Consider the following 25,920-nt stretch of genomic DNA (forward strand, 5'->3'; position numbering starts at 1 on the left):
GAGGACAGTCGGGCTCGTCATCGTCGTCTTTAATAATGATTCATCGCCATACGGCGCGACTAATTGTTTACCGGTCGTTCACAATGCCAGCCAGCCCAACCAACGAACACTTCTGGCGACGTCGATACGCGCCTACCATACATATGCATTTGTGTACCTTTCTTTCGGTCCGGCCGTTTTTCCACCTCTCATTTGTAATTTCGCCCGTTCGACGTCGCGCGCGCCTTCCGTCTTCCCATCGTTCGCTCGCGTTGCGTTATAGCGCTCTAGCCTGGTCTCGAGGCTGGTAGCCGAATATTTCGTTAATTATGGGTCCCTGACTCACGTCCGGCTTATTTGGTTCCGCAATTCTTTATACATAAGTCCATGTAAAGTCTTTTACATTAACTCTTCCTTGGGCCGTTCTTTTGTAATCGTACAATAGTTTGTCGACATTTGGACGTATTCAGGAAAATACAACTTTGTTTATAGATTTATCAAATTTTTATTTTGGTATATAGTAAAAAGTTTTATAGTAAAAAAGATTTATACACGGAGAGAATATTCTTTTAAAATTTACCCTGAAAATCATGTTAATTGTGGGACAATATAGTATTTAGGCAAATTTTACTGTGCACTACAATAAATTTTACTGCGAAATCCTGTAGTGCACAGTAAAATTTGCTTAAATACTATATTGTCCCATAATTAACATGATTTGCAGGGTAAATTAAAAAAAAAATTCTCTCCGTGTAGTAAAAAGAAAATTTTCATCTTGATAATAAAAATGTAATTTTCCCACGCACCTTTACAAATAAAAGTTGCCATCATTTTATTGACGTTTAATGCAAAATATGTTTTAATATAAATGTCGTGTTGCAAGGAATCGTGCCAGATTTCATTTGTCCTTAACATACTTTGTACGCGCAGGTGACTTAAGCATGATACGATCCAAATTAATAATGCAACGATTAATAATTCATCCAACCTAATTTACCTAATAACTACGGTCGACTTGATTATTTACGAGGTGTACGTTAGACCTGAGCACCAGCGTTGCTTTTTGCGTGCGGATTTAGATAGCATCCTCTTATAAACTGTAAATGCAAAGCGTTAATTATTAATGATAATTCGAACCGTGAAACAAACCGTGAATTCGTATCGCTATACATTGTATTTTCGAAATTAACTAGAAACAATCACCATCTCGTGGTGAATGTGAAATTCAACTGCATTACAAGGCACATATATTTTTCGCTAAGAATCTTCACAAATTGAGTTAATACGTTTCTGTCATTAAAGTCATTGAATTGGGAATAACTCAAAGTTTAAATTTTAAATGTGTAAAAGTTACTTAATGTTCTTATAATATTGGAGTAGTACATGTACAGTATATCTACAGTGGATACATGAGTCTGTTAGGAGAACGTCGTTATTGACTGTTGATTCGCATTTTATGTACGAACATAAAATATACTTTAGTTTATGTAAACATAGGAATTGGAATATTTTTTCTTTTTACTTTGTGTATCGTCCATTTAAAAGTTTGCAAATTAAAAAAATGTTTGGAATCTTTTTGTCATTATACAAATTCTACAATAAACGTAATATAATATTTATTTGATGATTAATATTTAGAATTAGATTATATAAGTAACATTGAAATTTATCATAGGACATAGATGGATTTGTGTAAGCAATTTTGTAAGGATAATTTAATTATCCTTGCAAAATGTTTGCTTTTGCAATTTGGATCGAAGGAATGAAGAAACAAGGAAGCTTATTTTGCTAGAATATTTCATCGGGTAGAAATAAAACAGACGTACGTTACGTCTAGATAACTTTTATTAACCAATATAATCGTGTATCGTTACAAATGATGCGGCAACGATGACATACCGATGTAACTCGGATTACAATGAAACTGGTTTTAACGGTATACAATGAAAATAGGAATCGATGAATGAGCGAATTTATGAATTTACAGACGTATTTCGTCGCTACTCGACATTCGAAGAACTGCTTACACCACAACATGTAATTTATACTTTTACTGTATTTTATTTTATTTTATTTCTTTGTGTTCCGCCTGTCATTATCGCCTGCTCCGACGAAACGTTAACTTCTTCCGTTCCTGTGCCTTCCATTGTCCTCGCTTCCTCCTCGATGTGTCTCTGGTAAATCCATGAGTGATGTCACTTGTGCGCACGTGTGTGTATCTGTGTGTGTGTATGTGTATTGTGTGTTGGTATGTGGATTCTGTTGCTTAAAACTGCGTGTATACGTGTACAAATTGTAATTATACTCGAAGACATCGAAAACTCACTACATTATGTTAAATAATAATGCGTCGCGGATTTGCTTCCGGCACGTATGCATATGCAAATTCCTTTTGTCCTTTTTTTCGTCTGTTTCTTACGGATTCGCGACTTGGTAAAGTTATAGAAGTATGTACGAAGTGGCTGCAAACGTACTATCAACTCAATAAATGTGGAACGTAATTAGAATAAAACCGCTATTTAAAAAAATGTGATTGCTTTCACAACGTCGAGGACGTACAATTTAATTGATTTATTAGATCTAGAAGGTCATTAATTACGTGTAAAAAAATACGCGATTTACATGTAAATAAAAACTTATATAATAAATAAAAATACGCTTGCGCGACAAATTTGCATGAATAATTCTGTGATTGCGAATAAACAAAGAAAAGAAGTAAATTAACACAATCGCATAATTTGCAATTAAATCGGGCGAATCTCAGTTGTGTTCATTTCGTTGGCCCTATCGCAAATCCGCGACTCACTAGTTAGGCTTACGGCTACTATCGAGATATTGATGTACATATACAAGAGAGTGGTTTTTTTTCTCCTTACAACACGGGTTAGAGTATACAAAGACGTTGTTTGCCGAAGAAAAACGTTTCACGTATTCTTCCGTTCGTCTTCCTTCTGCCTATCTTTCGCTCGCTCGCTCTCTCTCTCTCTCTCTCTCTTTCTCTCTTCTCTCACTCTCCAATCACGCATACGTATATCGGAACTACGCATTCGTTCACATTCGTTAAACGTGGAAGGGTCTCAGTTTCATATATATCCTTTTTATAGCTTTTCTCTTTTCGGGAAATCAATTAAGGATTATTGGTTCTCTTTCTGCATTTGCGCGTATCTTTCCTCTGTTTCCTTTCAGAATCTCTTCTGTCATTCGTTTCGGCTTTGTTGGTCCGGTGTGGCAGTGCCTTGTTATTCTTGTTAATTAATTTAACGCTGTGGTGATTTTTCGCTGTGCTATCGCACGTGGATTTTTTGTCCCTTCTGTGACGTGATCACGCAGAGTGTCGATGAAACAAAAAAGATTTTCACAGATTTTTGCAAATAAAACTTGTCTCAAAACACGTCGTTAAACTCTGTGAGAGAGACAAGTTTCACGTGCAAAAATAACAATAATTAATAACATTAATTGCATTAATTAACGTAACAGATTATCGCGCATACAAGCTGATTCACCTATACTTTTTTCTAATTAAATCTATAATGACTAAAGTATGGGACATGCATGAGTGTTGTTTTGATTTATAGAAGTTTATACGCATTATAATCTTTGTACTGATATACCTATAATATATTTTTTCTAAGTTAAAATGCACACATTATGTACTTTTTGCCACATGTATAATTCTGCGAAATTCAGCTTATATACCTTCAGCAAAATTTTTTAAATTAGAATAACAGTTTGAAAAAGATTAAAAAATTGTCCGTGCACAATTCTGAACTTATGCACTCTCTGTTGGCAATGTAATGATGTTTTCATTTCATAGACACTCTGCTGCATAATAATTCGCTGACGAAGAGTGGCTATTATTATTTACATATCGCACGCAACACTCCAACTACAGCTGCGCACATCAAAATTAGTACAAGTCTTCATAATGTATATATATATTCATATTTATATCTATATATATTTATATTGTGTTTACTTTTTAATAATATCGTCCTTGGATTATAATTGTTTAATCGACTTAACGGCTGTTTTAGTAAGCTTGTGGTGCAACAACATTTCTCTCATTTCGCGCACGCGAGCGCGTTACTTATTATTTATATTATTTCTAATAATTAAAATTTGCAAGCTAAAGACGTTGACTGGTGTATAATTATGATTTCCGTTAGGAGACTTCGAGCGGGCCGTGTATATTATTGTTTTCTCATCGCGCGGGAAAGTTTTATTTAATAAAATTTACGTGTAGTTAGTATAAATTTTATTAAATAAAATTCAACGTGTGCTTCATTCTCAGGAGAAGGGAGTATTTTCACAAGGATTTGTGGAGGAATTCACAAAGTATAATTTCTCTATACGATGAACGTTATCTTTTCTCAACGATCTACATACGATATCAATAGCGAAGTAAATGCGAAAGATCGATATCTCTTTGAGATAGGCTTAAACACTAATCAATAATGATGAGAATAATTACCTCTTATATTTCGTGAGTGGTGTGCGAGCTCCTCTATTCGCGTGTACCGATTATTAGTCTTCGTTTTCTTTTTTTTCTCTACCCCCGAGTAGTTCTCTCCTCCCTTCTTAACTCTTTCAGGGGCCGCGAAAAAGTCAGCGTATTTTGTGCAGAGTCTCTCCGAAAGAGAGTAGCAGTACTAGAGTGAAACTTAGGCACTGTAGTTCACAAATTAAACCACATCGCACCAACATAGAAACGCACAAATGTCGTGGCACCTAATACATTTATACTGTGACTTATACGTGAGAAGTACACAAGCTGCACCGTCGCCCCTCAAAGAATTAAGCCATTCACAATGGAAATCTCTTTGACGTTCAAACATCGTACCATCTGCCAGAATAATTAGTTGAAACGACAAACACGTACGAATCGCTTTTCACCCAAAAATAAGCCTTTTTGACGCAGGTCATCATCGACTTCCTTCGCGCTGCTCTTAACGTACGTTTTAGTCACACAATCTGCATCGTCGAGCGTAACTTCCGCTTACGTTCGCGAAAACTCTTTGAGAATATGCCATTCAGAGTACCTCGGCGAGTCTGAAATAAAATACTCTCTATACACAATCGCTCGTGTTGGCTTCGAAAACGGGTCTCCTTCCTTCATTGACTCCTCGTTCAACGTTGTTCTTTAAATGTGCGCGTGAGCCAACTGCTCGCGATGAAGATACGACGAAGGTACACACGATGTCGTCGGCGTGTTCATTTTCGAAGTACGCGACTGTTTGAAAAGTGTCGATAAAGGGATTCGAAAAATTTCAAAAACAATTTTGTACTCTGCCCGGCACGCAACGGGGGGAAACAATGATTGAGATCTCGCGGGTGCAAATGTCCCTTTTGAAGGGACGGATCTCTCGCTAATTACGCGCTCTTGAATGCGAGGAAGCACTCGCGTTTTTTTGAATAAAGAAGCGTTTCGAGAACGAGAGGATCTTTCGCGAGACCGAGACGCGTCGCTCGATTTGCTCTCGTTAAGCGAACAACGCCACGAAATTATCTTGTTCCTCGTCGAGCCTCTCTTGAGATTTCCGCAGTTAGACTTTGATCGCGCGAAGAATACAACCACGACCAGTTTCGTTCGTTTTTCAGTCGCGATGACTATGTCACGCGTCATAGTGTGCATCGATGAAGTAATGTAAGAGCTCCCCTCACACTATCTTTTACGACCGTGAAATTATTTCGATAAAATGCGGAAACGAAGCCGTTCGCCTTCGACGGTCAGCTAATTGATATTTACGACGATTTCTGATATAATTCGAATAATCCGAATTAATTAACGTCTCGTAAAATGTACGTATATTGGAGAGCGTAAACCAAACACGATAAACTTAGAGGCTAATCTCGTCCGCTAAATATCGATGACTTATAAAAATATCAAGTATTTAGTTAAAGATTATACGTTAACGTACGAATAGAAGGAGATTCGCCGCCAACGCCGACTCAAGTTTTTCACAAAAGTATATCACAGCGATCCGACAATATCCGTAATGAATGAAATAAGAAAAAATTCCGGGAAATATATCGAACAATCTAAATTCCCGCGAGTCGAACCGAATTTGTCTACAATGCTCTTGATAATGCACAATGGGGCGAGGGTACATATACGATACATATAAAAGTAGAAAATTTGGTGGCAGTATATAGAGATCGTGTACGGTGGAGAAACGCGGTGAAGGGAAATGCGTATGCGCTAACATTTTTGTTGTTGTTGTTGCTGTTGTTGTTTTGTGCTTCGTTTATGCCGAAATTGCGGCAAAAGCCTGTCTGATTGACAAAGATTTGTCAAGATCGTCTAGGTTGTCATTGATCCGTCCTTCTCCTTGTTGTCTCTACTGACCAATGCTAAGAACAACGTAAATAAAGAAGAGAAAAAAATACAACATATATATAAAACAGGAGACAAAGAAACAGTTTGCGATTCGGCACGAGCATTATCTGGCTCCACTTTACGCGAGAGCTCCTCTTCGAGGATGTCAGATCGACCTTGATTGTATTCACTGAAGTGTGCCTCTTCAGATGTCGATAAAAGGGTTTCTCAACGAGATATATCTTCAACTTCCAACTTGAATTCTTGGAACTGTTAACAATTATCAACGACTTGGATATCATCCGAAGATTTCTTCGTGCAACGAGCGTGTCAGACACGCTGTATATGTTCGACTATTCCGGCTGATCCGTCATTTTTTTGCAATTTTTCCGTCCGTCGATCTTTCCAATCGATTTTCTATTCTCTCTTTCTCTCTCTCTCTCTCTCTCTCTCTCCCTCTCTCTCTCTTTCTCTCTCTTCCTTCTCAATCTTCAGCTTTTTTTCGAGACCCGAAATCGATGTACGAAATCGAAGTCGTCGAGCATCCTGACCTGCTTGTGCTCGCTCTTTCGTTCCAACCGACGATCATTCCGGACGATTGACTATGACGGGACTCCCCGCTCGTCTACTCCAGACGCGCCTTGTAGCTAGTCTTCCAGATCTCGGCCAGCGTCACGGCGCTGTGGAACCTGTGGAAGATGCACAGCGGCAGGGTGACCCTCTGCACAATGGCCCAAGCGAGGTACCCGTAGAAATCAAGCTGCACCGGATTAGCAAAGACCTTCTGGGTCTCGAAAGTGTAGATCACCCACATGGTCACGTTGCAGATCAACAGGAAAGTGACCACCTGTCTACCGGGCTTGCTGCGATCGTGCTCCGGCAAATGGACTCGCCTGCGCGATACGTCAGCGATGAAGAGCATCTGAAGGACCACCTGGGCGACCGAAAGCAATCCCGTTACCATCACCAGTAGATTCGGTTCGTGCGTGAAGGCCGCCAGGGAGCCGGCGATCACGCTGAAGACGGCGTAGATGAAGAGACCGAAAGCGGAGACGCGCAGGAGGATGTCATTGAGATCGCTCTGCTCCTCGGCCTTGAACTTGAGACTTTGCACGCGGATGAAGCCGATGATTATGGCGATGATAGATAATGCCATTAGGACGCAGTGGGACACATCGGCGAGATAAATCGCGAGTAATCCGAAGTCTGGATGATGAATCAGCACGAAGAACAGTATCAGGCATATAAGGGAAGCAACCAGAAGAAGCAGACCGAAGAAGAGACCTTTGCTCGCCCCAACGCAGTCGACTCTGGTGTGACCTGATAATATCTTTTATGATAACTCGATTCTCGAGCAAATAAAGGATTATGCACATTTCTAACAATCTATAAAAAAAAAGTTGATCTGATATGCTCGCAATAAAAAACGATATCAAAAAGTAAAAATTACCTGCATGAGCAAGAGCGACGGCTCTTCGAGATAGCATAGCCTCAAGACGACGTTCAAGGTCAGCCTCTGCCAGATGAGGCCAGCGCGGATGTCGGCCGATATGCTTCCACATGACATAAATCACCGCTGCTCCAACCAGGCTGTACTCGATTATGAACGGAAATAGATATGGCGCTGCATCTTGGACGATCGTTCCCATGATATTGACGCGTCCGCATGAATTGGATACCGTGCCATCCTCTCCTGTTAGAGCTTCCGCGTAGATACCTAAATTCGAGCTCCAGTACTCGCTGCTATTCGTCAAATTGCTCACGTCAAAGATTTGCGGTACCTAAAAGAGAGAGAGAAAGAAGGTCTTTAATCTCAGCGCTCACCGCCTCAATGATATTTATTCACAGTAACGTAATAGATCATAATTCGTACTTGATTATCTATTTCACTCTGCGGCGAGTTCATCAGCTCTACCATCTGCGACCAGAACGTGGTAGTGGACGGCGTGGTAGTCGAGGTGGTGCTGGTACTCGTTGTAGTCGGGATAGTGGTGATTCTCTCGGTGGTGGTGGTAGTGGTGGTGGTGCTGGTCGTCGACGGTGTAAACGTGGTCAAGAGAGTGGACAAGGTTGTCGCCGTGGTGGTCGTCAGATTAGGCAATGCGAAGGTGGTGGTCGACGGCGTGGTTGTCGACGGGGTCGTCCAGGTAGTCGAGGTGGACGTCGTAGATGGCGAGGTAAACGCGTCCGCGATCGATCTGGCCGTTGTTGTCATCACGCGACCCAGGGCAGTGCCGACTGTTACGAGCGTGCTGGTGACGGTCGGCGCGGCGGTCGACCTTATAAGAGGGGCCTCTCGTAATTGTGCCATGTCGGTGTGCCGCGGCTCGGTACCCAATATGGCCCCTGCGTTTCGCATCGAGTGCTGCTTGATGCTCTCTGTAAATGTCGGCACATCAATATACATACATACATACATATATATATCGGCGCTTAATTGCCAGAGCACTTGAACTTGGCCCATGTACTTCGGAGATGGTTCAAACGATTAACTCTGTAAATATAGATCGCTTACCGAGAATCCCTGCTTGAACTTGGCCTATTCTTTTATGATACTGAGTGATCTCCTTGAGACTCTCCAGAACCAGTGTGCGTATCCACACGCAGATATTCGTCGCGACCACGTGCATCAGACCAAAGCGAGCGATGACTTTGAAGCGATGGATGTTCAACTGCGAAAAAAATATCGTAATTTGTATTTTTCTAATTTCTCCGTTTGAAATTAATTATACGTTTCATAATTTCAAATACATACTCGAGAGTTCATGAAGATAAAGTACATCTGCATAAAAGTGAAGATCATTTGCAACACCGGATTGACGCCTTGTAGTATTTGATAGCAGGGTGATGTGGGTGGCACCTCGAAGAATGTACCGAATTCCAAACCGTTGTGTACCATTGTACCCAGTCCAAATGCTAACAAATTATATTTAATCGATTTAAAGATATTATATGCATCAATTAAAAAAAAAACAATTTTTCAACGTTATTGAAAATTATAGACTTACCTATTGCACCAATTCTAAGGAAGAAGCTTCCATGACTATGATCATTTTGTGAAGTTTTTCGTTTCCGCAAGACTCGCGTAGCTACGCCAGCTTCAACATCGGTCGCATCCTGAAAAATTCATGCCTTTCACAATAATGTAATTAAAATATACTAGGTCATAAAATATATTACTTTAAAAATTCGGAGTTTAATTTTACATTAGGAAATTTAAAAAGGATTATAGAAATATAGCGTTTCGTAAAAAAGCAATTAAGTATAAATTTTCGTTAAAAAAATTAATTGTGATAATAAAACTAGATTGCACATTTTTGTTAGATTTGAAGAAATTTAGATGAAAACGTTTGAAATAAAAAGTAACGATTAACTTGACACACGCGTCGAGAGTATCTATGTAACTTATTGTTAGATACCACGCGCTAACTAAAATACATTTCACAGGTAACGTGCTATTGTCGTAGCCATGAAACGTGTTTAAAATTAGTAACCTATTGTAACGAATCACTTTGAACTCTTCACATTACATAGGTCTCTATAAATAATTTTACTGCTTCTTTTTGGTAAATACGATTATATCACGACATGGCGATTAGTACGAAATTAAAAAAAAACTTTAAAAAGTTTTAAAATATAAATATTATTAAAAATAAAAAGAAAAATGAATTAAGTATTTCGAATAAATTTAATGAAACATAAAATATCGACAATTTGAAATTGTTAATTGGCTATGTTTATGTTAGATTAAAGATTCGTGAAAGATTCGTGAAAGATTAGAAATTCCTTGTGAAAAATTAATATTTTTAAAGAACCTGAGGTTGAGGTTCCTTTTTGGTCTTTGGCTGCTTCTGATCCTTTTCCTTCTTATCCTTCTTATCCTTCTTCTTGTCCTTAGATTCCTTAGATTCTTTGGAGGTCCAACCAGATTTGGGCGGTCTTGGTGGTGGTGGTGGCGTATCGCTTCCCCTGGCACAGCAAGCACTCTCTTGAAGGAGGAAGCAGAAGACGTACAGCAGGAATAGGATACTCATGCCATAAAGATACGTGAAGAATCCCTCGTAATAGTACAACGGCAGTTTGTGCGTCACCACTTCGCTTAACACGTAAGCGATGCACACGACTACGAGCAGCTTCGAGTAGATGAAGCTCATGATGATGAAGAGCGACGTTCTGAAATAAGAAGCGATATGAGCTGCCGTTTATCACATCGTAATAATACGAAATATGACACCTGACAGATATAGTCAATCTATCACAATAGGAATTATATTACACCACAGACAGAAGTTTCATCGGATTATTTCGTTATATCGAAAGTGTCACGTCCGAATAATGGTCTCACCCTTTTTTCTGGACAATTTGCACTCTGCTACCCCGTCGTGGTAGCATGTCCTTTCTGCCGTTATTATCGACGAAGGGTACAACTTCGACTTCCATGATGATTTTTTTGTTAAAAATTCTACACTTTGAGATAATTTAAAAGATTTAAATTGTTATATTTTCTTTTAAATGAACGCTTATATGGTTCCTCGCACAGAATCTTTTAGTATGGTCACTGTTCAACGTAAATATTGTTTTTCATTATTAATTGATATTAATTTAATAGTTATTAGCTACTTATTATTTTACTAGCTCTTTTATATGTCACTTGCATCGTGTCCTACTTCGATTAATAAACGCACGCCGACTGTTGCGCTCGTTGTGATCGTGCAAGTCGATTCGCACGAACGCGTGCTATTTCTGTTTTCGCCTTTCAACCATAATGGTATTCGGGTTCATCGAATTTTCATTGTTTTCACCAAATATAACTACCGTGTCCTCGATATTCTATTTAGCCTGTACAACACGCGTATTATAAGCTCATTTTTTATTGATAATCAAATGTGAATAACAACAGAACTATCAATCAAGCAATCGAACAGCCGAGCAATCGAATATATATACAATATCATATTATTATATTTATTTCATCTGTTGTCAATCAAAATTTCTAAAATTACGCATCGCGCAATCTGTACTTGATAAAAAAAAATGCACTAACACACAAGCCCACTTGGCATTACACCGTTCACCGTTATTAATTAACCGGAAGTAATATAATTAAATTGACATTTGTGTGTGATCACAGGCTCTCTGAACACTCTCGATGGTATTTAAAAAATTAGTACAACAGCTTCGTTAATTTTCGGTCGAGCACTATGCTTGATCTTGATACGAGTGGCACGATTACTCGAAACGCGACGAAGCGGTCGATCTTCAATAACAGTTGACCTGGTGCATTCGCTTTTAATCGACGAGCATAACTACCGCTCGAACATCTCGGACGTACTTATCCGCGTCTCATCCTCGTTACGCTCTTTTTCTCACTCAAAGGTTAGGCGGCGCAATCGATAGTCTATATATAATGCCGGTCGCAAACTCGACGCGATCTCACCGGGAATCAATCGCGCGGGAAATGAGGCTTTTCCACGGGAAAACGGGGCCGCGCAGCGCGCACGCAGGAGGGGCCGCGCCGCGCTGCGCCGCACTGCTCCGCTTTGCCTCTCGCTCCACTCCGCGCGATGCAACGACGCCCGCGCGCCGCGCGCGACACGTATGTATATGCGATGCGTCTACGTTGAGAAGGGCTTAACCGCCCTTTGTCACCGTGGCATTTCAATGGGTTGGGGTGCAGACTTTATTGTGTCCCACACGAGCCTCGTACACTCGCGTCAGGGATTTTTTTTCTCCCCGGATGCGCGTTAGAGTAGAGGCGGTGATATTTTCCGTCTTACGACAGGCGTGAATCGCAGTTTTTATTTAAAGCTCCTTCCTGTCATAATTTATTACATAAAGGGTAACACGGAGTACACGGAGGGGAGGACATTCATCTGACTATTAGTATCCAGCGACTAATTGTAAATTAGAGATGAATTTATCCAGAAAATATAGTTTATAAACTTTTTTAACATCGTGTATTTTTATAATTAAATTCTAAATCAGTTAAATTCTACTAAAGAAAAATCAGTTGAAATCAGTTTGATCGAAACATCTATAGAAAAGCGATTGTCCGACGATTTTGATGTGTCTTGTCTAATGTCATTTGTTATATCGGCGATTTAGATGTATTAATTACAGTGCGCTTTAGTTCCTCGATATTAATTAACTGAGGAATCGTGTAACTAACCCGCTTCTAATTGGATTGATTAGGCTGACTTCGCGGCTATTGTTCGCCACAATTAGGCTGGTAGGCAGAACGCAGTGACAATGGATGAGTTTCTCGCCTTGGATACCGCTCAATATCTAGGTCTATTCGCTTCATTACGTGAACGTCTCGATAATGAATCACCGGAATCATAAAATCAAATGCGATCTTTATGAGTTCGAAAAAATTACTTTGAGATAGTCGTATCTTTTTAATTTTGTAAACAATACGAGAAAGGTTATTTCGATTCTTTGAATCTTGCATTTCTTGGGTTGCGTGACGACAGATTTTGTACAGATCGGGAACAAGTTAGCTAACTAACACCGCTCTCTCTAAATCTAAGAATGGCATCGGAGAAAAGTATCTCGTAATCTTTTTTGCTGTACGAGAAAGAGGCGGGCATTGCAGTCAGCCGTTTTCCAGTTGCGAACAAGGAGCGAACGAGAAAATGGAAACAGCGCGCGGACGTGGAACGGTCCAGACTGGCTGGTCGATATCTCGAAGTACCTACTTTCGGCGCGGCGGTGCTCCTCCCTGTTTCCTCGCCCTCTTATGGGCTTAACCTCGCCTCAATCCCTTTCAAGGCTCTATCCTTTCTCAAATCTTTTCAAGCGTTTGGCGGCACTCCGAGAATCACACCATATGTTCCAATTGAGTATTATATATATTAGAAATCGAGAAATCTCGTTTAAATCAAGGCGATTATTATATTTATGGTATCGTATATTGTATGTAATATTATAAAATCACGAGAATTACATAAGCGCTAGAGAAGTTGTATAGGGAACCGATATTTACATCTCGACAGAATCGATAAATTCTTATCTCTGTCCCACAAAAGGCCGCGTCTCTTCGAACATCTATTTCCGGCCTATTTACTTTGCCTGTCAACGAGAGAAGCCGTCTGTAGTAATTTTATGATTGGCGATAATCGAGTTTGCATCAATTCTCTTTGATTACTAGGGGTCGTTTGACCGATTGATTTCTTTTCGCACCAGAGAGATTAGCAAAACTTTTAACAGTAATTATGACGATTATAATATATTTTTTTACGGTTTTTAATCATCAAATGAATTTCTTGGCTTTCGCGAATCAATCATGTTTTAAATTCTGTATTCTATTAACAAACGCACACATACAATCCGTTCAACACTTTCACATTACCGCGAAATTTCGTAAAATCACTACTGTGGCACGACACAATTTTGCAAAACCATTACAGATCACTGCATCTCGATATAAGTTGCGCGGCCGTATTTCACAACACGAATGGAAATTTCAATTTCCGTGTTAATTAAATTTAGGACGAATTGCGCTCGCGCGAGAGATTTGTGGCGGCACTGTTTTGTGGCGGGAGCGACGCGTAGGACTGCCGGTGGCACATCGGCTTGAGAGACCGTGTTAATGCAATTGCGACTGCGGCTGTGTAATCCGAGATCCACCTATTGCTCCGTCGCGAAATGCATATGGCTACACTTGTCGTCAAATCAATATTAGTCAATTGAAAAGTAGCGCGCAAACTGTCCGATTTATCCGCAGCTCTATATAGTTTTTGTGTCAACATGCCTTTGAAACCTTTTACACCACTCATACATGTGCACGTATATGTACATATATACACACACACATACATACATACAGGCACAGAAATAGAGATACATATTTTCCTAGTTAATAGCCTTTATAGGAATTTAATACTGGAAGTAATTAATTACTTATTTTAAATATTAAAAGCACTGAACAACAGTGCTTTTTATATTCAAAACAAGTAATTTTCTGCAAATTTGATTTTTATAAGGGAGATATTTGTATAGAAGTACAAAATTGTACATGAAAAAAATGCAGTGCAAGGAAATATAAAAACACAATGCTGTTTATATAAAACGCAATTTAGTAATTGCAATTATGAAATTAATTTGTAAAAATAGAAATTAGATTTTTTTCCTGTTTTTTTCACAATCAGATGTACATTTTAATCAATACCCTTCGGAGGAATGATTAATTGTCATTTATTGCGTATTATGCACGCCGTACGTAGATGTACGACGCATATCCAGCTGCAGACGGGTTAATGAACTACGTCGTAAATAGAAATGTAAACCAAACTAGACTATCTCTCGTTTCCATTTCGGGCCCTCTGTTACTATTTTCTCGCAGCCCGGATGTTCTTTACGAGTAGTACGGAGGTAACGTGACCAACGCTTTCTATCCTTCTGTGACTAATAAAACGATTGCTCCGAGCAAATTTAATACAAATTGCCTGAATATCCGAAAACTAGAAATAATGGAAATTTGTTTATTATGCAATTGCGTCTCGAAAGACTTTTACGAGTATTAATCCAAATATGTAAAATAGCTGCATATATTTTATTTAATATTATTAGATGATCAATTATGGCATATTTTCTCTTTAGTATGAGAACTATTTTTATGGTTGGTATCAAAATATTTTTTATTTCACTATTTTTATTTCATTCGCGAAACATCGCGTTTGTTTCGTGATTGACAGCCCGCTGTCTTTCACGCTTCGGAGACCGATGTTTTCGTGCAAATGGATATATCGATACTTCTTCATTCGTGAAGTTACGAAGCATTTGCGCTTTCATACGTGACACGAGTAGCCGGAAATTAATATTGCGCATCACGAAATAGCTTATTCTCGAGAATTGTAGACATCATGTTTCAACGTCTATTAGAACAATAGGAAATATTAGTTTCTTCGTAAACACGAAGAAACTATCATCGTCAATTGCAATATCACTTATGCAACGATAAAAAAAAATCATGTTTATGATTCAGTAATTATGTAGTTCTATGCTACAAGCTTTGACGTAAGTTTGTAAGGCGCGAAACAAAATTCGAGTTTACGTTAGTTTTGAATAAATTAACTTTTATTACGCTTTGGTTGAGATTAGAATCAGTGTTGCGCGTACCATAAGTTACGCCGGACCGTAAGCTTATAAATTTACAAGCACATAATTAACATGTCGTTAAATAATTATGCTCCATTAGCATCTGCAACCGGACCAAATGACGTTTATACTTGACCTAGATTTCATTCTTGCATGGAAAAACTTCCGGAGTTCTTAATAATGCTCCAGCGAAATTATCAGGATCAAAATAATTAAGCGAGCTGTAAATGGATGGAAAGAATATTGGCACGTTCCATTCTTTCTGAGACAATTTTACTTAAAAAAAAAAAGAATATGCTGCAGCTTCTCACTCAATATATTAATATAGGTGAAAAATATGTGCGTATTTTTTAAATAAAAAGGAAACGGCTTGCAATAATATTCTCTTTTTCGCAGAAAATTATCCCGAAAGAAACGGGTTGTGCAAAAACCTGTTTCATTTACTATACGTATATATTATAGCGCTACGTTCACGATCTCGAAACAGAGAGATAATTCTTAAATGAAAAAATCTTTTTATTTAAGTTCGTTCACGTCTCTACAGCGTGCGCCTTACTTTTTCGCCGGAGTAGATCGCACGTTCTTCAGCTCCATCTCTTTGTTCGCGGCGTTGTTCTTCTCGGCGTTGTCCTGTGTCGGCGGCGAGTTTTGCGGATTGAGGGGCCTGGTGACCGGAAGCGTCGCCGTGTCGCCGCCGCCGCCGGAGGCCGCCTCTACCTCTACGGTAGCGACCTTACAGTCGCCGCCGCCCACCATCGTGGATTTCGTCTTGTCTCTCACGAGCTCCTGACGATCGTCAAAAGATACTCAACGATCTTGTAACAAATCGATCTCGAATACCCCCTCGCGAGCTCAAGTGCCCCCTACGGTGGTGGTCGTGTTTCGGAAGCGCTGGTACCTGTGCGGCCATTTTGGTGCACGCCTCGGTATTAATCGAGTTCAATCAAACCGTCGTATTAAACTAATTGACTGTCGCGAATTATCATTACGATATCAAATAATTCGAGTCGACTAAATGTCGAACCGCCTATTTCCTCTCTTCCGCCAGAAGCGCCTGCGCTCTGGGTCTTTATATCGTTAAGGCTCTCTTTGCTGAAGCGCAGAAATGGAGCACACCCTTTCTCGTGCAGGGTGCACTGGAGTACTGCGCAATATGATCAGTAATATAATACGTTTGATATATGTACACGAAAAATATAGGATAAGATATACATATAAGATATATTTGATATGTTTTATATTCATTTGTGCCAATAAATCTTCGAGTAATATCATTTGATTCTTCTCCATTCCGCGAAAGCGGGAAAGGGAGAACGCTCTGTAGCGTTCCAGTTTGTGAATCGGCGGCAGAATCGCCTATGCAGAATCGAACTGCGAAAGAAGAGGGGACTTACGGATGAATCGGGAGGAATGCGCGAACAATATCAAGAGGCAGCTGAATGGCGAAGAGAGCTGGATGCAATAAAAACAAGAGAAAGAGACGGAGAAGAAGAGAGAAAGAAAGAGAGAGAGAGAGAGAGAAAGATGTGGAGGTTCCCAAGACCTAATACATAGGTCTCTGATCTCGCGTACTTGGTCGAACGAGCTAATGGAAAATTCCGTGCACACACGAGCGCGGCTGAATCTCCCACGGTCCTAGTGCACTGTACGCTCCGCTGACCGACAACGACCACCACTTTGAGCGTCGCGACGCACTCACGACGACAGATGACGGGAGAGACTCACCTGCCAGAGGCGGTTGGCTGAAGGCCCTCGCGGTGACTGCGCCCCGGCTTCGGCGGAAAAGGGTGTGAAGCGTGGACGCGGAGAAGGGACGGAGGGCGGATTGGGATCCCCGGAGTGAGAGAAAGAGGGAGACAGGGGATAGACGGACGGATGCGGCAACGGCGGCGCCGACGGAGGGTGGACCCGTTTTCAAGGGAGACAACGAGCCCGGGCCTCTCCTCAACTCGGGCGCGCGCCGAGCCGTGCGAGATGAGCGGAGGCAAGAGACGAGGGCTAATTCGAGTAGCCGCCGAGAAGCGAACGGGACCGCGCTGCAATCAGTCGGGTTGTGTTATCGGAGCGCCACGAGAATGGGGGTAGAATCACGATCGCCGCCCCCAGCATCCCGGAGACTGAGGCTGGCCGGGAGGTCTCTTCCCGGGCAACGGCAGCTTCTCGCACAAGCGCAATGCGAACGCGAGAGCTTTTGGTCTATATAGAGCCGCGGGGGTGCTCTTTTCTCTCTCTCTCTCTCTCTCTCCCTCTTCCCCTCTCTCTTTGATTCTCTCTAACTCTCTCTATCTCTATCTCCTCTCTATCTCTCTCCCTTTTGCTCTCTCTCTCTCTCTCTCTCTCTCTCTCTCTCTGGCTCTCCTCCGTTTCCCTCCTCGGGGGAGATGATGTCCCCCATCCTCTCCGTGTCAGCTTATACGTTCTCCGACGCCCTACGTTCTCCGCCTCGGCGGAGTCCTGCGTCTTTACGTCTTTGTGGATTTTTCCTTCGTGTCATCGACCACTTCTTGAAATCCCACTTTACAGACATAAACGCGTCCTGGACGCGGGAAATCGCGATGAAGAATTCGCAGATGTTTAACGGTACACCGTTCTATTTCCGCAAAGAAAAAAAAATAGAGTTTTCTCATCTGGAGGGGGGTGAATTTGTCGAGAGCATTTCTCATTCTAATATATTTTCCAGAATGTTGACTATATCAATTGCATTATTATGTCCCTTTGCTATTAGCTAATTTTCATGTGTAAAATGAAACCACTTCCATTTCTCTGATTACTCTAGTAGACTAATTTCATTTGCATAGGTAAGCTGGTGCAACATATTTTTACGTGTTCTCATTCTAAATCTCATCTGCAATTCTCCTTTATGATTCTTTTCTTCGCTTGGCTGCCTCCGAATACTATCGCTCTTTCGAAAAATTCCATATGAATTCTTCTTAGGTGTAAATCTATTTCTTTCTTAATATTTTTTTTCCAAAAGATGCTTTAGAAACTGCGTTGATACAGAGGCTGAGTTGACCCAGAAGCTGCGTTGATACAGGGGCTGAGTTGATTTTTAATAAATTATTTCGTGAATCTTTTATATTGCTGAATTGTTTTTTCAATATTGGATATTTCAATCAACATCTATATTTTATACATAAGTATGTATCTGTATGTATTGGAATAATCGTAGAAAACTCGAATTGTTTATTCGAGTTGTAGCCTTCATTAATTTTTTAAGTGCTATTCATGCTGATGCGTATATCAGAGCGAATATTTTCTTGTTTTCTGGCATTGAAGCTTATCGAGCATCTCCGTGATTTCTGTCGGCAGGTGCTACCTAGGGAGGAGTTCTCTTTGTCCCGAGGAATTCGTCGCTTTCGTGCTATGAATTTTTCCGCAGATACGTCCTGCCGTCTCTTTCCCAATTCATCTTCATCGACGAACCCATCAAAAAAAATGCGAGAAGCCTCAATGGCGTCTCATTATTTGTCGTAATAGGCGTCAAATTTTCAACGCGTTTTAATTTAAACGCATCGAAAATTGCTTCGCATAGAACTTTTCATTGACTTTGATAAACGTCTATTTTAATATATATAAAAGCGCTTTCGCAAAGTTCATTCACAAATAAAAAGAATGTAAATCAGAAATCAGCTAACGGAATATTTCTATGCAAAAGAGACGATTTTTTTTAAACTGTAATGAACGAAATAACGAGACCCTTTTTATTCAGATGATGCAAGAATGTTACGCGAAGACTCGGGGTGTATCTGTGTCAAGTACAGTGTTTTTAGTTCCGCTAAAGCGTATACTCATTTGAAAGAGAAGCTGTTATTCGCTGCTAGTGAATTCCGCCCAGGTGAAAGACGAATTTTTGCAAAGTCGAGGAGATTTCAAGCGCGTATTTGGTTCAGCCGCCGCAACCGTCCTTCCACCGGGAAGATGTCGAGGGGTAGGGGCGGTGGGTGGCCGGCGGCGCGAGATAGTTGTACGCGGGGGAAGGTGGGGTGGCTACAGAGGGGTGGTGACGAGGGGGAGGGGGAGAGGGGGGGGGGTGAAATGCTCCGTGGTTCTGCGACCCACTGACCCGCTCGATAACGCTTCCACCGGGGGTCACTGACCTTCCTCACGCGCGCGAAATTCGCGTTTGGTACGACTCTCTCGGCGCTGCCGCGTCTCTCGGCTTCGAGTCAAAGATCATCCCGTCGCGCGAGGAGTTCCTCGATCGCGCGCGGCGTCTCGGTGGGTGCCGCAGTATACCGATTGTTGTAGCCCGGGATCGATCGACGTACTACGATGACGGTGAACGGAAGTGCGCAAGCCGGAGCGAAGACGGAGCTGACCGATTGTCAATCTGGAATGTCGGAATTGCTTTTCGACTGGCCGATTCGGCCCTCGAGGATTTGGCGGAATTTATTGCGCGGCCGTGTATACACGTCGAGCGAGGAATGCGGGGATGAGAAGGCCGTGACGATTGCAAAAAGCGTTGCTTGCCGAAGGAACGAAATCGGGTTTTTTTCACGATGCAGCGGCAAATTAATACGACTAAGAGTATTACATCAAATTTCGTACGTGTAGATGCATAACGTATGTATTTTGCTTGCAAACGTATCTTACGACGTCAATCAGAATATAAATATTGATCTTCATCAATGATCCTCAAGATACATCTTCCAGATCGAGATTCGAAGTATGTTACGAGTTATTCTTGAGTTGGCAAGAGTCAATTTAAAAGTGTATCACGACATTTCCGCAATATTCGGTAGCGAACGTCCAATATTATTTAACGATTAAATAACGAAGTCTGGCAATGGTCCATATCCTCAATTCCGGGCTCCACAATGTCGCAACTTTTTTTCATACAGATTCTTAAGAAAACGGAAATAGAAAACAGCGATCGCGAAACGCGATAATTTATATTAATCAGCGGACGTATCATTTATTTTATTGTCGTTTTATCATCGTAAAGACGTACAAATAACTTAATAAGATCTATATCTTCTCTTTCCGCTTTTAAGTATAACAATTATCATAAAGTTGTTTCGGCTGTCAACGCATATATGCCTTCAACTTCCACATTTATCTCATCATTGCTACTTAATACTCTTGCTTCGGCTTGTGACTTTGATTCTTTTAGGCGCGCATTAATAAAGGTGGCGCGAGAAAGCGTTAAAAGAGTTAAGCGAGGAATTAAGAATCGCGTGGTAACACGGTTTGTGCAATTGAATCAGGCGCAACAGCCCATTCGTAGTATTTTTCTGCGTGCTGTAATATCGCGTTTCAAGGATTGCGACAGGCGAGACACTCACGCACAGCAGTATTGATTTCGAGACCCCGCTGGCAGTGCTGCCACGATTCCGCGTCTCTAGAACTAAACTCTAAATGAGATATCGCAAAAACGATGATGTGCCAAAATTTATCTTGGAATGGAAAATGATTTCTTTCTCAGAATGGGGAAAGAGGAACTTTGCGCAATATCGATAATAATTTATCTAGGCAAAATTCTAGCTGACCCTTCAAACTTTTTAAAATTCTCAATTTTTAACAATTCAAATCATATACTCAAAGATAATTGCAAAATATGTACCCAAAAATTTTTCTATATGACAAAACTGAGTTGCACTTACAATTTATCTTTTTATCTTCGTAATTTCGAATTTATCATCCATAAATTTCAGTAAATTTTATTTTGTGCATTTTATTTTGCATTTATCAATTTTTGATTAGTTGGGTGAATGACCGATCAAATTTATTTACGTGCTGCTCGAAAAGAGCTCTTAAAATGATATTCCTCTTTAAAAGTGCATGTTAACGCACCATTGAGTCAACTGGCTGTAAATTGCTGCGTCAGTTATTACACATTCGATGATCTCTATTGCACAATCGTCTAACATAATACTAACTTATCGCACCTCGTAAATGAATCGAAGGTGATCGCGTTCATTTGGCTAATTAAGTAACTTACAGCCCCTGCAATGTGAAATTACGTTCAAAATAACCACGTATAAATATTTATATCCTGCGTTTTATATTAATTTCGTTTTACTCTTCGATTTTATCAGAATTTTTTTTAGATAATTATTAAGCAATTAATGACACCCCTCTGATTATATAATGGATCGATACATCCCGGCTAAATATATAAGCTTGAAATACACAAATATACTGACTCTATTATAAGCCATTTGCTTGCTAAAACACCAAGCAAACGAGCTCGGTGTCTGCGAGTATCGGTGATCGTAAAATGTGTAACCGCCTTGAAGTATCTCGAAGGTTATTTTAAGTCGCTCGAAGGCTTCCAGACACTCTTTAATGATAAGCAATGCACTTGAGACACGATATCGGAGTTCCATATGGTGTGTGATGATTTTCGGGTTAAACGAACGATCCGGATGTTTATGTTTATCTCGAATTGATAAAATGCAGAACGGATCTTATCGTTTATATAATATTTTTTTTCAAATATTTTTAACAGAAAATTGTATTTTAATAATAATATATCACCTCAATCATATATATTATATCTTCACATATTGTTTCAATTATATTATTCGTCAACTATAATTATCAAATTAAAAAGAGACCTTATGTCAAGTTAAATATTTAAATATGTTTCGTGAAAATCTTAAATATTATTTCGCAGAATAGAGACATTGACAACCAGTCAATATATCTCACAGTCAAGGGCCTTACGAACTTGTATTTTGCCAGAATGTACTTACTTCGCATTCTTTGGCACCATGCCATTAGCTGAACCGGAATATGTAGGAGTGAAGCAGAGGGGTGGGTTATTCGCATTCTGTGGAACTAGGGGCTGCCTCGCATGCGCTGGCGACGTGTGCGAGCCGTAGCCATCGGAGTTCAGCTGAAATTCACCATAACGAGAATAAATTTAAACATTTCCAATAAAACTTCTGCTTGGAATTATTACGTGCTTTGAAATTATGTCGAGTGCAGTTATACTTTATGTCATTACAATCTAATTTTAGCTTATGGTTACGGAACGTCCGCCAATTGTGAATGTTTTTTTTTACCGTAAATTCTTTAGTCGACTGAGCCTTTATCATTTTTTTATGAATGCATTTATTGTGTTCTGATATTTTTGTTAAGAGAAGACTGTTTCTGACTATTGATAAAAAAAAAGAGCTCTGATTAAATAGACATAGGAATTACGCGACATTCTATATTGATATACGGAAACGGAACGATTTTACTAAAATATTTGAAAATTTAGCTAGATATAGATCTGTCAAAAAATAATTTTGTTGGACTTTTAAAATAATTATGTAGGACGCTAAAGCATAATGAACAATACTGCAAAAAATTTTGATATTTTAGCAACCAGCTTGAGTATCCTACATAATTATTGATGGTCTAACAAAATTATTTTCAGTTTTGTATCAGACTAAATTTTTATAGGTACTTCAGCTGTTCTTTCCGTGTATTCATAATTTATTGCTATGTTTTATCACTCACCTTTACAACGGTACCGATCAGAGAATCCGGCGGCATTTCCGGGGGTTCGGGTATCACACCTGGATTCATATGCGCCGGATAATCGTTGTGCAAATTAGCCTCCTTAACAGGAGTACCACCGTCGAGTCGTTCCATGTCCAGGCTATCTGTTGGTGTCGGCTGGGAGAGCAAGCGCTCTTTCATCTCATGTAGGTACGGACACCGTTGCATCTCTTCAGACTCTTCTGGGTCTCTCTGACGATCTGAAGAATGAAAGTAGAATCAGAATCACACGTGCAAGAAAACTATTTAAATAATACTTATTGTTACTTATATTTAAATATGAGATACGCGATTGCACAACTTTGCTCATATTTTTTTATAGACGCGGTTATCATATGAATAATTTGATGTAATTCGAAGCGTCTTTTTACAAACAGCCGCGTCTACTTGATTTTCGCGCACGTTATGACATACGAGACGTCACGCATCAACGAGGAAGTCAGGAAAGATGTGTACAAAAATTTTACAAAAAATCAATTAAATTTTTGTAACACTCTTTTCATTATAAAAAATTGATAACCGTATATTTATCATTTTATTTCTTTCCGCAAGTTTTAGAGAAAATATATTAAATTTCCGAATTTTATTCCTGACCGTATAAATCTGGATGGAAATTTATGAGACATGTTATAGACCATAAAAAATTTAAGCAAACATGATTTAATAAAAATATGTACAGTGTATGACAGTGTTAGAATAGTAACTTTTCTTATAGAAGTAGGAGTGGAATCTCATTTCGCTGGATTTGTTGGACGTCTTTTTGATTTTATTGAAGCGCACGTGCGCGATCCTTTGAGTCCTTAGCTTTCAACTATCGGAAGAAACATAACTTTCGCAGACTGTTCTGATTTACGAATGTTCTGAAAACTAAAAGAGGATTGAAAGACCGAGAATTACAACTTTTAATTCTCAAAACAAATAATTTCTCTTTTAAGATGCTTAAATTTAGATTGAATGTATTCTGAAGCTTGGTATAAGTATCACGTTATACAAGTTTGTTGTGTATTATTGTTACTTTTGTTTACATGTTTCTTAATTGCTTTATCATAGACGTTGATGTAACTGTATCTACTAGCTAGAGATACAATCGAATGAAACATGAAACACTTGTGGTGTACATTACACCGATGGACAGATCAGATTATCTGATAGATAGACGAGTATTTTAAAGACAACAAAAAGGGCACATTTATCCTTTAATCAAGAAATTTATCATATTTGAAATAGTATTATTATCAAGCCTCGCATTTTTATTTTAATATTAACTGTATATTTGCAAACGTAAAATGATACATTGAATTCACACTTGAAAGATTTCAAGCCTGCACGTTATCTCATTGATTTATTTCACCGAATCGTTTCACTAAACTTACTCGAAGCCGCAGTACCCATGGTGCACACTTTTACGCCTGTTTAACACTAGAAAAGAGATCCTCGAGGAAAAACTCTCGCACGAGAACTTGATGAAAAAGAGTGCGTGCTGAGCAAGAGCCCAGCAACGATAGTGCAAACGCGATCGGATCGGTACTGTCTCAGAAGGAAGCTCCATCGCCGTTAACTCACTTCTTGGCTCTCTCCCCGTAGTAGAGATCGCCAAACATGGAGCTGCGATTGGCGCGCTAGCGTGTTCGCCTGGTCACGTGCATACATCTTTCCACGTGGATGCTCTCCGAGGAACTCGACGAGCGAGATAGAAAGCCGAACGGGACACCTCGGAGAGATATGTTTGAAGAGACGTCACGTGTAACACGATCGTGGATTGATTTTTAAAGTCCCCGCAGGGGTGACTGATCCGCATATTTGGATTTAGCGAACCTATGGATCCGAGCTCAACTGCGCACACTCGCATATATATTTATCCGCTGTACTTATGTACACACATTTGTACGAGTGATATTGCGGTAAATATTTGAAGAAAAAAATAGAAGGTATTTAATTAAGAAATTTAATTAAGGAAAATGTAAAAAAATTAAATCAAGTTACATCAATTTAATTTAAGAAAAATAAGAAGAGGAACAAGATTCACGTATATACTTGATGTAAATGGAGCAGAATAACGCTCGAAAGCTAGAAGTTCATTTTTATTTACATCCGTTAATTATGAAAATTTAAAATAATTACCATAAAAATGAAGAAATTACTGACAAAGCATATTAAGGTAGATCGATTAAATTGTTTATTCACACAATTTTTTCATGCAGCAATCTGTCTTTATTGATCTATCAAATTAAACGTTTGTTTAATTTTTATAAAATCATTTTTTGTCGTAATCGCGTCAATCTGTATATTGAATCATTATCGAATTATTTGCTATTATTAACCTACTGCTTTCAACTAATCTGTTTAAATTGCACGAGTTTGTACATTTGATGAAATATGAAGGAAACGCGTCACTTTGTTGCGGTACAGCACTGGAAGGGCGGTGGGAGTTTGGGAACGGTTACTGACCTATCTCCTCTCATGGTTACAGACTATCTTTGTGAGAACAAGGCAAGCGGCGCGAAATAGCGTTGTAGTGATATGGAGACGCGACGTTTTATGATGCGAATCATACGAGAGAGGAAATTTTAGTGTTTTATAGACTATCTATCTAATAAAAAAAATATACATATATCAATATATTTGTATGTATAAGGCAGTTTTTAAATATTTTTTGAGACTACTTTTAATATTCGTTGGATTTGTAGAATTAATATCCGTGTTTGTAATGCCCAAATTTTACCTCATGTTGCGTTTGAATAATCGCATTGCCAGACGTTGGTAATTAATATCCATCAGTTACAAGCCGGACTTTACATTACGTCTGATCCAAATGACAGCAATTTGTGTAATTGACGATACGTGCGGAACAAGTCCAAGGATCGAGAATTCGTGATCCCGCGATAACTGACCTAACCGAACGTACGTTCAGGTGACGTCGCGACGTCGCGATGTCTACTGCAAGCTTATTCCGTCGTGCAAGCTCTTTTCTCTCCCTCTCTTCCTATTTTCACCCATCGTCGCGACTACACATGTACACACACACACACACA

The 25,920-nt window shown here is 39.6% G+C and overlaps 1 protein-coding gene across 11 annotated transcripts in view; it reads right to left on the reverse strand.

Annotated features, from left to right (window-relative positions):
- Positions 1-1,806: 1,806 nt before the first annotated feature.
- The window catches only part of LOC105456556, a 30,499-nt gene continuing 6,385 nt past the window's right edge, over positions 1,807-25,920 (reverse strand). For 4 of the 11 annotated variants that reach the window (XM_011700878.1, XM_011701037.1, XM_011701117.1 and 1 more), the window contains exons 2-10: positions 22,847-23,088; positions 22,093-22,235; positions 10,111-10,468; positions 9,304-9,412; positions 9,051-9,211; positions 8,811-8,967; positions 8,169-8,674; positions 7,746-8,076; positions 1,807-7,615 (exon numbers count right to left, since the gene is read on the reverse strand). In XM_011700878.1, coding sequence (XP_011699180.1) covers positions 6,921-7,615; positions 7,746-8,076; positions 8,169-8,674; positions 8,811-8,967; positions 9,051-9,211; positions 9,304-9,412; positions 10,111-10,468; positions 22,093-22,235; positions 22,847-23,056 — 2,670 coding nt within the window. In that variant the 5' untranslated portion in view covers positions 23,057-23,088 and the 3' untranslated portion in view covers positions 1,807-6,920. Of the gene's footprint in view, positions 7,616-7,745; positions 8,077-8,168; positions 8,675-8,810; positions 8,968-9,050; positions 9,212-9,303; positions 9,413-10,110; positions 10,469-10,640; positions 11,674-15,950; positions 16,287-17,119; positions 17,504-22,092; positions 22,236-22,846; positions 23,089-23,592; positions 23,777-24,261; positions 24,722-25,610; positions 25,805-25,920 lie in introns of those variants that run through there. The other 7 variants (XM_011700812.1, XM_011700954.1, XM_011700730.1 and 4 more) reach the window with 7 other exon arrangements.

The sequence above is a fragment of the Wasmannia auropunctata genome, unplaced genomic scaffold (genome assembly GCF_000956235.1).
Source record: "Wasmannia auropunctata unplaced genomic scaffold, wasmannia.A_1.0 LD336116.1, whole genome shotgun sequence".
NCBI lineage: Eukaryota > Metazoa > Arthropoda > Insecta > Hymenoptera > Formicidae > Wasmannia > Wasmannia auropunctata.